The sequence below is a fragment of the Furipterus horrens genome, unplaced genomic scaffold (assembly GCF_987537825.1).
Source record: "Furipterus horrens unplaced genomic scaffold, mFurHor1.1.pri manual_scaffold_4, whole genome shotgun sequence".
Lineage (NCBI taxonomy): Eukaryota > Metazoa > Chordata > Mammalia > Chiroptera > Furipteridae > Furipterus > Furipterus horrens.
The window spans coordinates 135534566-135547541 of record NW_028327174.1 but is presented as its reverse complement, the minus strand read 5'-3'; the positions used below and the strand labels follow the sequence as shown (position 1 = coordinate 135547541).

At 36.9% G+C, this 12976-nt stretch overlaps 1 protein-coding gene across 1 annotated transcript in view; it reads left to right on the top strand.

Annotated features, from left to right (window-relative positions):
- Positions 1 to 12976, top strand: part of FOCAD (focadhesin) — a 336121-nt gene that overhangs the window by 155550 nt on the left and 167595 nt on the right. Inside the window, exons 12-14 of the mRNA XM_090274062.1 lie at positions 7321 to 7425; positions 7829 to 7930; positions 8462 to 8592. Of these exons, the coding sequence (XP_090130188.1) occupies positions 7321 to 7425; positions 7829 to 7930; positions 8462 to 8592 (338 nt within the window). The remainder of the gene's footprint in view (positions 1 to 7320; positions 7426 to 7828; positions 7931 to 8461; positions 8593 to 12976) is intronic.

Below are 12976 nucleotides of genomic sequence, written 5' to 3'. Positions count from 1 at the left end.
AGCTGGAAACGCTCCCCAGGTATGCCTCCCCACTCCTCAAAACATCCGACTGTGCTCTCCTCTGGCCCACCACTGCCGCCACCACTGCCACCACCATCCTCTCCACCCCAGCTACGCCCCTCCTACCTGTCTGGATGAATATTTCTTCTTTATATCTTTGTTTGCTGAACTTCCATGCAGTTTGATTTTCTCGAACTTCTGGTTGTTTCTAGTTTTGAGGTAGTTGTATTCCTTCTTAGTTGTGGAGGGAGATGCAGCATGTCTGTCTATGCCTCCATCTTGGCTGGAAGTCCCTCATTTCCATTTTTATTTATTTGAGTCTTTTTTTCTTTGTTTCTAATCGCTAGCTTAAATGGTTGTCAATTTTGTTGATATTTTAAAATATCAACTCAATTTGATTTTTTTTCTATTTCTTTTCTATCTGTTATTTCATTTATTTCTGCCTTAATTTTATTATTTCCTTCCTTGTACTAACTTTGGCCTCAGTTTATTTTTCTTTTTTGAAATATAAATTTAGCTTATTTATTTGAGAACCTTTTTGTTTTTCAGTGTAGGCATTTACCTTATAAACTTTACTTTTAGCGCTGCTTTTGCTGCATCCCATAAGTTTTGTTATATTGTTTTTTAAATTATTTGTCTCAAAATATTTTTTAGTTTCCTTTTAGATTTCTTCTTTGACCCATTTCTTGTTCAAGAGTGTGTTGTTTCCACATATTTGTGAATTTTTTTTGTTTTCTTAGTGTTATTGACTTCTAGTTTCATTCTACTGTCGTCAGAAAAGATAGCTGGTATGATTTCAATCTTTTAAATTTATTAAGAAAATTATCTGTGACCTAAAATGTGATTTCTTTTGAAGAATGTTCTGTGTGTTTGAAAACAATTTCTGTTTTGCTGCTGTTGGATGGAATGTTCTGTATATGTCTTCTAGGTCCATTTAATCTATAATATTGTTTATTTCTTCTCTTCTCTTGTTGATCCGTCTGGATGTTCTGTCCATTATTTAAAGTGGAATAATGAAATCTTCTATTATTTGTGTTCTTATTTTTCCCTTTAGTTCTGTTTGCTTCATATATTTGGATATACATATACTGTTCTGATGTTGGGTGTGTATATATTTATAATTATCTGTCTTATAAGCGAATTGACCCTTTTATCATTATATGATATTCTTCTATGTCTCTTGTGAAAATTTTTTATTTAAACTCTGTTTTGTAGGATGTAACTATGGTTACATGTGTTCTTTTTTGGTTACTATTTGCATGGAATATCTTTTTTCATCCTATCACTTTTAATCTATGTGTGTCCTTAAATGTAAAGTGAATCTCTTGTAGGCAGCATGTGTTTGTATCTTGGTTTTTATTCTTTTAATCACTCTGTCTTTTGATTGGGGAGTTTACTCCACTTACATATTAACTAATTACAGATAGGGAAGGACTTACTATTGACATATAGTTAATTGTTTTCTGTCTGTCTTATAGCTTTTTTGTCCCTTTTCCTCTGTTGCTGTCTTATGTTGTGTTTCACTGTTGTTATTGTTGTTGTTTTGGTAGAGACATGCTTTGTTAACTTGTTATCTTTTGATATCTTCTATAGGTATTTTCATGTGGTTACCTTGGGGCTTACAGAAAATATCTTATAGTTATAATAGTTGATTTTAAGCTAATAACAGCTCTAATTCCATACAAAATTTCTACCTTTTTACCACCCCCATTTTATGTTCTTGATGTCACAGATTGTATCTTTTTATATCGTGTACCATTAACGTGTTTTTATAGTTATACTTATTCTTTTGTCTTTGAACTTCTATACCAGAACTAAAAGTGAATCATGTACCAGTATTATAGTTTTCTGTATTTTTCTATATAGTTACCTTTATCAGTGAGCTTTATACTTTTGTATGCTTTTGTGTTGCTTTCCAGTGTCCTTTCCTTTCAACTTGAGGGATTCCTGTTAGCATTTCTTATAAGGCAGCTCTAATAGATAAACTACCTCAGCTTTATGGTATTATCTGGAAAAGTCTATATCTTGCCTTCATTATTGAAGGAAAGTTTTGCTCAATATAGTATTTTTGGCTGTTCCCCACCCCCTTCCAGCACTTTGAGTGTATCATTCTTTGCCCCCTTTCGCTGTCAATACTTTTACTGAAAAATCTGTGTAATGGGTGCTCCTTTGTACTCCCATCATCCCAAATCAATTTGTTTATCAAGGAGTTGCATTCTGAAGGAGAGAAAAGAAAGCATTGAGTTTTAAGAAACCCAAAAGGTCTTTTTTTTTTTTTTTTTTTTTTTTTTAAGATTTTACTTATTTTTTAGAGAGAGGGGAGGGGAGGGAGAAAGAGAAATATCGATGTGTGAGAGTAACACTGATGGGTTGCCTCTTGCATACCCCAACAGAGGACCTGGCCCACAATCCAGGCATGTGCCCCGACTGAAATCCAACCTACAACCTTTTGGTTCACAGGCTGGTGCTCAACTGACTGAGCCACACCAGCCAAGGCAGAAACCCAAAAGGTTTTGATTCAGTTAATTATAGGACACTTAACAGCTTATTTTAAATTTAAAGTCAAGTCAGAGCATTTATTCTCTTTTCTACCTCTGGAGTGTAGAAAGCCCAAGAGCAGAGGAATCGAGATCTCATAATGACCTCTCAAGTAAATCAGTAAATACACACATATATTACCTCATTCGGAAAACAATAGTCCATACTTTATGTAAAAAATTTTCCATACCTATATATCTGTATGTCTTTTCCTAATGAAATAACACCTATTTTGTTTATTTCATTGACTTGTGGATTTAATTTGGATCATAATATATTAAAAAACTGTACCAAGTCTGAGATTATTTACTGTAAAAGTTTCCCATTTTGTTTTTTATTTCTGAACTTGCCAGAGAAAATAAACAGTCTTCCACACTTCTTTAGTTCTAAGGCTCATAAAGGGACTGTACTCTTTAGCATAAATAAGGTGCTTTCTTTCTTTCCAGACAATATAATTAAAAGTTATTTAAAAACCATAAAACTAAATAAATTATTTTATAAAATGCCACTAAATGTACTGATTGCCATTTCCAGAACTAAGAATCGGTCGAAGTGTCTGGGTAGACATCTTCCCAGAAGAGGTAATTCACTGAGATATGTACAATCTAAGATAACCGTTTATTTTTTATTTAAATGGGGAATAAGAAGCCAATTCAAAAATTTGTCTCCTTTCATTTGCTCAAGGTGAGGATGATGAAACTTCTCTTGTAATAGAGCCCCAGCAACTGTTAAGAAATCGTAAATTCTGGCCGTGTATTGTGAGTTTGCAGTCATTATATACATACCTCTAAATGCTGCCGTGGCATAACATGGTCAAGCTCATAATGAATTAATTTTAACTGTTCCATTTTTGTTGGTAGGGTTAAGATTTTTTCCTCCTTTAAATTGAATTAAAGTAAATGCCTTCTAAGTTAAGAAGGAATAGGCTTTCTAAGATTGCAGCATATAGAAGAAATCCAACAAATATCTGGGCAACAAAACTGAAATGCACTATAAGAATAATAAAAAGTTTTGTGCATTCAAGTAGTTTCTTGCTCATAGTAAGTATGCATGCAATAACTTTTAATTGAATTTTTTAAATAAAAATAGCTTTGCTATGGCCAGCGTGGCTTAGTTGATTAGAGCATCATCCTGTAAACCAAAAGGTTGTGAGTTCGAGTCCCAGTCAGGGCACATACCCAGGTTGTGCGGGTTTGAGCCCTGATTGGGGCATGTACGAGAAGGTAAGTAATCGATGTTTCTTTTTCACATCGATGTTTCTCTCTCTCTCTTCTCTCCCCCTTCCTCTCTCTAAAAGCAATGAAAAAATATCCTCAGGTGATGATAAAAAATATTTAAAATAAAAGTTGCTTATTAAGATATAATTCATATGCCATATAATTCAGTCAAAGTGTACACTACAGTGACTTTTAGGATATTTACTGAGTTGTGCAAATATAATTTAAAATAATTTGAGAACATTTTTATCACTCCCCCAAAGGAACCTTGTATCCATTAGCAATCCCATCCCATTTTTCCTACAGTTTCCTAATCCTAAGCAATTAGTTTAGTCTCCAGAGATTTGCCTATTCTGGACATTTTGTATAAATGGAATCATACAATATGTGGTCTTTTGTGACTGGCTTATTTCACTTCACATAATGTTTTCAAGTTTTATTCATATTGATTCCATTTCTTTTTTATGGCCAAGTAACATTACATTGTATGGCTAGGTTACATTTTATTTATCTATTAATTCATCAGTTGATGGACATTTCAGTTGTTTCCACTATTTGGCTTTGTGAATTATGCCACTATGCATACTTACATATAAGTTTTGTGTGTATGCATGTTTTTATTTCTTTCTGGTAGATATCTAGAAGAAGAATTGCTAGATCATGTAGTAATTCTCTTTAAACATTGAGAATCTCCCAGACTATTTTCCAAAGGGTTTGCACCATTTTACATTTCCACTAGCAGTGTATGAAGATCTCAGTTTCTCCACATGATTGCCAACACTTGCTATTATCTGTTTTTTTGAGTATAGGCATCCTATTGGGTATGAAGTTGTATATCATTCTGGTTTTGATTTTTATTCATGTCATAGCTAATGATGGTTGAGTATCTTTTTCTCTTTTTATTGGCCATTTATTTATCTTTGGAGAAATACCTATTCGGATTCTTTGGTCTTGAAATTGGGTTATTTGTCCTTTTATTATTAAGATGCAAGAATTCTGTATATATTCTGGATACAAACTGCTTATTAAAAATATGATTTCAAAATGTTTTCTCCTATTTTGTGGTATGTCTTTTTATTTTTCTTTATAATATCTTTTGGCAGACAAATATTTTTAATTTAATGAAATCTATGTTTTTCTTTCGTTGCTTGTGCTTTTGTTGTCACATTCAAAAAGACTTTGTCTAACCCAAGATCACAAAAATTTACTTCTATAGTAGTTATATGTGAATTTTCGATTGTGTGGAAAGTTGGTGCATTCTTTAAGGGTCTACTGTATTTTTCTTAAGTCATACTTTTAGATCTTACATTTTGGCCAAAAATCTATTTTGAACTTATTTTCATGTGTGGTGTGAAGAAGGGTTTCACATTTATTGTTTTCCATGTGAATATCTAGTTATTGAAACTAAGCATCAGTTTTCAAAGACACTTTTCTTTCCCTGGTGTATTTTGTTGGCATATTTATCAAAAGTCAATTGAACATAAGTGTAAGGATTCATTTCTGGACTCTTGAGTTTTTTCTTTTCATTGTTTATAGGTATAGATATAGATTTTTGTTGCTGTTGAGAGCTTCATTTATTTTTTTAAACTTTATTTTTATTGTTGACATTCTTACAGATGTTCCCATTTCCCCCTCTTTGGCCCACCTCCATCCAGCCCTCTCCTAACCCTTCTCTGACCACCACTCTTTGTCTGTGCCTATGGGTTATGCATATATGTCCTTTGGCTAATCCCTTCACCTTCTTTCTTCAAGTCCCCCTCCCCCAACCCCTCTGACAGCTGTCTGTCTGTTCCATGCATCCATGCCTCTGTTTAAGAGCTTTATTTAAAGCCTGAATAGCAGCAATTGCACCTATAACCAGTTTTCTGTATGTTATATTACAACCCTGATCTAAAGAATGTAGTGGAACGTACAGAAGAGGTCTGCCAGGTCTGAACAGACAGCAGAGCTGCATGTGTGAGGCATCATTGTCCATATTTTTATTTTTATGCCAGTACCACACCATTTTGATTACTGTGGCTTTATAGTAAAATTTGAAATTGGGAGGTTTGAGTTCTCAAACATTGTTCTTTCATTTTAAAAGATTATTTTGGCTATTCAGGGTCCCTTGCTGTTCGATATGAATTTTAGAATTACTTTCTTAATTTTGCCAAAGAAGGCAGCTGGTGTTTTGGTAAGGATTATATTGAGTCTATAGATCTATTTAAGAAATAATACTATTTTAATATTGTAACAGAACCCCTGGGCTGCTCCGATTGAAACAGAACCCACGGGCTGTTTAGTTAGGGGCCCGATTGCCCGCCGCCAGAATCATAACTCTGAATACCAGAGTTTGGTGAAAAGAAAAAGAATTGTTTATTTACACAAAGTCCTGCCTCCCCCTCCCAGACCTGGCCAGTCTTAGGAAAGTCAGAAACACCGTTTCCCTACTTCCTAGGCACAGTTCAGCTTTACCAGTAGCTGCCAATCACTCAGTTCTGATTGGGGAGGTCCTTTCTGTGCTGTGGTGCCCTCCAGCTCTCAATGCAGGACCGCCTGGATTCTCAGCCTCCTTGTAAACTGCCTTCTTCCTGCAAACCACATGGATCTCCTCTCCTTCTCAAAGCAGCCTGGCAAGAGCCTCTTCTTAAAGCCGCCTGGAGACCCCTGCTCCAAGCCAGATGGGGGGAGCCCACAAGAGCCAGAGAGTGAGGGCGTGAGGGCCAGAGAGAGCCTGAGAGAGAGAGCCTCCTAGAGCCAGAGCCAGCCCAAAATGTCCACAGCTGCTTCTCTCTTCCTCCCTGCCTCCTCTCTCCCCCTGCGTCCTCTCACTCAGTCAGTGTTGCAAACAGTTCCGACCATTCACAGAACCCTACGTAAGCTCTGTCTGCTCCATCCTACCAGCCCACAGTCCAAGATCCCTCCCATCTTCCTGAGTCTTGGAAGTAAAGCGGATCTTTGCAACAATGTATCCAGCCACTAGATCCAGGCATGCAAGGGCATCCTGAAAGCTGCTTCCTGCTACCTATCTCCCAGCCGCAAAATCTGGGGTTTGTTTTTGGACTCCCTGTTTCTGTAACAATATCATTAAGTCTTCTGATCCACAAATGAACTGCTCTTTTCATTTTATTGTGCTATTCATAATGAATGAAATGGAGACCTTGCTTATTAACCCTTTATCCCTTACAGTACAACTGATTTTAAATATTACATAATTGAATATTTAAATATATGGAGTTATTTTATTATTTATATATGCTAAGAATTAGGTGCTCATTAGAACTTTAAATTCCTTTAGGGCAGTATATATCTTAACTAGTTCTGTGTTGCTGAGAGTAAACATCATAGTATATCAGAATTGTTTAAGCAAAAACATTTTTTGATTGGTGTTTGAAAGTTAATTATAAAAAAGAGAACATTAGTGGTACTATAAAGTTACCATTAACAACAAATTGCTAACTTAGTTTTTAATCTTCTAATTTATATATATTGATATTACTCCCTTGAGTAAAAGTGAAATAATAATTGCTTTATAGATTGATTTTGGTATAAGGGACAGCTAATATCTTCTTTAAATTCACTTTAGGTACCAAATTTGATTCCAGTTTTGATGTTCAAATTGGGAAGACCACTGGAACCTATATTATACAATGATATCTTATATACTTTACCTTCACTTGGTGTTCACAAGGTTTGTATATTACCCAATTTACTTGAGGGCCAAAAGAAAGTGAAGCATGAATAATACATTTAGTTTTGATTATAACTTTATGAAATTTTGAGCCCTTAATTTTGCTGTGATCACTACTTCCCTCATTGGGCCAAAAGTATTTATTAAAATATGTAAGAAATAATTCTTGTAAATCAATAGCCAAGCTTTGCCATTGGCTATTATCTGAAATAAGGTCTTTATGTTCTCAGGATTGCTAGGTAACCCTATGCAAAGCTATCCCCAACCTTTGAGAAGGTAAGACTATAGTAAGCTTCCATTTAGGCCTTTATTTCATAATGAGGAGTCTTAAAAGTTCTCTTGGTAACTTTGGGATTATCTACACTTACATTTATGAAGCCTAAATTTTTAAAACATTTCCTAGGTGTGCATAGGACAAATTCTACGAGTGATCCAACTTCTTGGAACCACTCCCAAACTAAGGGCTGTCACTTTGCGCTTGTTCACATCTTTGTGGGAAAAGCAGGTAAACTCAGACATACACTTGTGTGAGTATTCAACATGTTTGTTCCAGTAAAGAAAACTAATTACGTCATTATGTGTGATAGTGCTTTGATATAGTAGTACTGCTGTGTAGCACCAGTGGTTGATTTGAGAAATTTTGGCTTACCATTGCACTTTTGATCAGTAATGCAATAAGTTTTGATTAACTCAAGAGAGAAATTGAGAATAGAAAATAATCTTATTTCTTTAATTCTGAAATTTATTTTTCCATTTGTATGGAAAAAGTAATAAAAATATGATTATAAGTGATCAGACCCTTTGTAATTAGGGCTTGATCACCACTTATTTTCTTGTTTTATGAAATGAATAGTACATGGGACTCTAAGAAAATCCCCAGCAATCACAAAAGAATTCTTTGCTGCTGATTAGAAGAAATACATTATAATTTGCAATGCAAATGGGAGATTTGGAGGTGAAAATGCTGCATGAAAGGAGATGATGATTATTCAACTCAAATTGGGAAATTACCTTTTTTGTGAAATTGTCTTGGTAGGATCGTGTCTATCCTGAATTGCAGCGGTTCATGGCCATGTCCGATATGCCCTCTCTGTCTGTGAGCAAAGAGGTCCAATGGGAAAAACTGATTGCTAAAGCAGCATCAATCAGAGACATATGTAAGCAAAGGTAAGATGTGCTTAACACTTGGGAATGTATACCACGGTAATATTTTTGATTTATTTTTTGAGTATATTTTATTGATTATGCTACTACAATTTTCCCATTTTCTCTCCCTTTGCAACCCTCTGCCCAGTAGCTCCCTTCCCTCTAGCAATGCCCCCCTCCCTTAGTTTATGTCCATTCATCATGCATATAAGTTCCCTGGCCCCTCCATTTCTTATACTGTTCTTTTTTTTTTTTTAAGTATATTTTATTGATTATGTTGTTACAGTAATCCCAATGTTTTTCCCTTTGCTCCCCTCTGCTCAGTATCCCCCTTACCTCTAGCAATCCCACCCCCCTTAGTTCATGTCCGTGGGTTGTGCATATAAGTTCTTTGGCTTCACCCTTTCCTATATTATTTTTAACTTCACCCTGTCTATTTTCTACCAACCAATTATGCTTCTTAATCCCTACACTATTTCCCCATTTCTCCCCCTTCCCCCTCCCAGCTGATAACCCTCCAAATGATCCCCCTACCTATGATTCTGTTCCTATTCTTGTTTGCTTAGTTGGATTTTGTTTTTACTTTTTAGATTCAGTTGTTGATAGTTGTGTATTTGTTGTGATTTTAATGTTCATAATTTTGATCTTCTTTTTCTTAAGTAAGTTCCTCTGACATTTCATATAATAATGGCTTGGTGATGATGAACTCCTTTAGCTCTATCTTGTCTGGGAAGCACTTTATCTGCCCTTCCATTCTAAATGATAGCTTTGCCGGATAGAGTAATCTTGGTTGTAAGTCCTTGGTTTTCATCACCTTGAATACTTCTTGCCAGTCCCTTCTTGCCTGCAAAGTTTCTTTTGAGAAAACAGCTGAGAGTCTTATAGGCACACCTTTGTAGGTAACTTTCTGCTTTTCTCTTGCTGCTTTTAAGATTCTCTCTTTATCTTTAACCTTTGGCATTTTAATTATGATATGTCTTGGTTGGTCCTCTTTGGGTCTAGCTTGTTTGGGACTCTCTGTGCTTCCTCGACTTGAATGTCTGTTTTCTTTGACAAATTTGGGAAGTTTTCCTTCATTATTTTCTCACATAAGCTTTCAATTTCTTGCTGTTCTTCTCATTCTGGCACCCCTATGAGTCAAATGTTGGCATGTTTAAAGTTGTCCCAGAGGTTCCTATGCTTCTCTTCACTTTTTTCAATTCGTGTTTCCTCATTCTGTATTGGTTGACTGTTTATTTCTTCCTTATGTTCCAAATCATTGATTTGAACCCTCGTTTCCTTCCTTTCACCATTGGCTTTGTGTGGATTTTCCTTCGCTTCACTTAGCATAGCCTTCACTTCTTCCCTTATGTATTTGCCATACTTAAGCATATCTGTCAAGCCTGTGAGCATCTTTATTACCAGTGTTTTGAATTCTGTGTCTGTTAGGTTGTCTATTTCCTCATCTGTGAGGTTGGATATCACCTCGTCGCTTAGTTCTCCCACTGGAACCTTGATCCATTTCTTCTTTTGGGCCATACTTCTCTGTCTCCTCATCTTGACAAGCTTCTGTGTTTGTTTGCCTCTATGTCTTAGGTAGAGCTGTTGCACCTGTTATGTTGTAAGGGGCAGAGCCTTAGGTATTGGTCAGTACAGGGCGACCTGTTTTACCATGTTGTGGTGCTGTATGTGAGAGAGAGGTCTGAGACGGAACAATGCCACTTGCTCAGCATTTGCCCCTTTTCCAGGCACTTCTCCCACTTTTTTATGGGACTGGCGCCTCTCTAGCTATTCCCCTGGCTGTCGTTTCCAGAGTGGGTGAGTCTGTGGATGTCCTAGGACGGTGGGGGTCCCATAAACAAGCAGACTTTTCTGAGAGACTGGTAGTTTCTTCCTCTGCCCCAACCCTCACTGGTTTGCACAGTCAAAAACAATAAGGCTTTATTTTCCCTGGCACTGGAACTGTGAGCTGTGCGGTGTGGTCTTGTGCGTGGAGCACTCCCCAGTTGTCCCTCTCTACTTTTTAAACGTGTGACTACATTTTCACACCAGTCTGCCACTGCTGCCACACTGCGTCCTCTCTGCCTCGGCTCTGCCCCCTACCTGTCTGGATGAGTATTTCTTCTTTATATCTTTCTTGGACTTCCATGCAGCTCAATTTTCTGGAAATCTTGGTTGTCTCTAGTTTTGAGGTAGTTGTATTCCTTCTTAGTTGTGGATGGAGATGCAGCATGTCTATCTAGGCCTTTATCTTGGCCGGAAGTCATCCTGCTCAGTTTGTACCCACCAGTATGCTTCTTGATACCTGTACCCTTTCCCCATTCTCCTCTTTCCCCTTCCCCGCTGATAACCCTCCATATGATCTCCATATCTATGGTTCTGTTTCTGTTCTAGTTGTTTGCTTAGTTTGTTTTATATTCATTTGTTGATAGTTGTGTGTTTGTTGTCATTTTATTGTTCATAGTTTTTATCTTCTTTCACTTAAATAGGTCCCTTTAACATTTTATATAATAATGGCTTGGTGATAATGAAATCTTTTAGCTTTACCTTGTCTGGGAAGCACTTCATTTGCCCTTCCATTCCAAATGATTGCTTTGCTGGATAGAATAATCTTGGTTGTGGTCCTCACTTTTCATCACTTTGAATATTCTTGCCAGTGCCTTTTTGCCTGCAAAGTTTCTCTTGAGAAATCATCTGACAGTCTCATGGGAACTCCTTTGTAGATAACTCTCTGCTTTTCTCTTGCTGCTTTTAAGATTCTCTCTTTATCTTTCACACTTGGCATTTTAAAGATGATGTGTCTTGATGTGGTCCATTTTGGGTCTAGCTTGTTTGGGACTCTCTGTGCTTCCTGAACTTCTGTATATTTCCTTCGCCAACTTAGGGGAGTCTTCCTTCATTATTTTTTCAAATAAGTTTTCAGTGTCTTGCTCTTCCTCTTCTCCTTCGGTACTCCAATGATTGTGGTGTTGGTATGTTTAAAGTTGTCCCAGAGGTTCCTAAGTCTCTCCTCATTTTATTTAATTTGTGTTTCTTCATTTCGTACTGGTTGACTGTTTATTTCTTCCTTATGTTCCAAATCAGCTTCTTTCCTCTTCACCATTGGATTTGTGTGGATTTTTCGTCATTTCACTTAATATAGCTGTCACTTTTTCCCTTATGTGTTTGTCATACTCAATCATTGTCTGTCAAGTCTGTGAGGATCGTTATCACCAGTGGTTTGAACTCTTCATTTGTTAAGTTGGCTATCTCCTCGTTGCTTAGTTCTCCCACTGGAACCTTGATCTTCTCCCTCATTTGGGCCATACTTCCCTCTCTCCTCAATTTGACAGCCTCTTGTGTTTGCCCTTGTGTCTTAGGTAGAACTATCACACCTGGTATATTGTACGGGGCAGAGCCTTAGGTATTTGTCAGTGTCGGGCAACCCATTTCACCACTTTGTGGTGCTGTATGTGGGTAAGGGGTCAGAGAGGGACCAATGCTGCTTGCTCAGCATTTTCCCCCTTTTACATCACTTCACCTGCTTCCTATATGTTACTGGCAGCCCTCTAGATGTTGCCCTGGTGATAGTTCTGAGTGGGTGGGTTTGCAGACATTCTGGGACTGGAGGGGACGTACCTAAACATACTCTCATGAGAGACAGTCAGTTTCTTCTGTCACCCTAGCCCCCACTGGTTTTCACAACCAGAAGTAATGAGGCTTTATTTTCCTGGTGCTGGAACTGTGAGCTGCGCCATCTGGCCTGGGAATGGGATCTCTCCCGAGGTGCCCTTCCCGGCTTTTAAAATGTGTGATTGCTTTTTCCATTGGCTAGCCACAGCTACTGCCTTGCTGCCATTGCTGCTGCCACAGCCATTATACTGCATTCTTTCCACCCTGGCTCTGCCCCTCCTACCTGTCTGAATGAGTATTGCTTCTTTATATCTTTGTTGGACTTCCATGAAATTCAGTTTTCTGGTAGATCTGCTTGTTTTTTGTTTTGAGGTAGGTGTAATCCTTCTTATGGTTGTGGAAGGAGGCAAAGTGTGTCTACCTATGCCTCCCTCTTGATCAGAAGTCCTTGCATTTATTTTTTATTGCAAGCAAGAATCTAGCAGTGATGGGCCAAAAATACTTGAGTAATTTAATTTTCAGTTTAAATTTTCTGATTGTAAAATTTAGTAATATTAGAAGATAACTTTGGGAAACAGGTATTTCAGGCCTAATCTTATATCTAATCTAGCTTTATAGGATATTTGTATCCTTTTCTGGGTAGTAGTTTAGAATTATAATAAAATATATGGTGTTATTTCTTTTTTATTTTTCTCTATATAAATCACTGAAACTTAAGCAGTTTCATCACAGTTTGAATATTTATTCCCAGATATTTTTGTTTGAAGGAGTGAAGCAAGACCTTCTATTTTACACATTCTTTGTAGAAGGAACT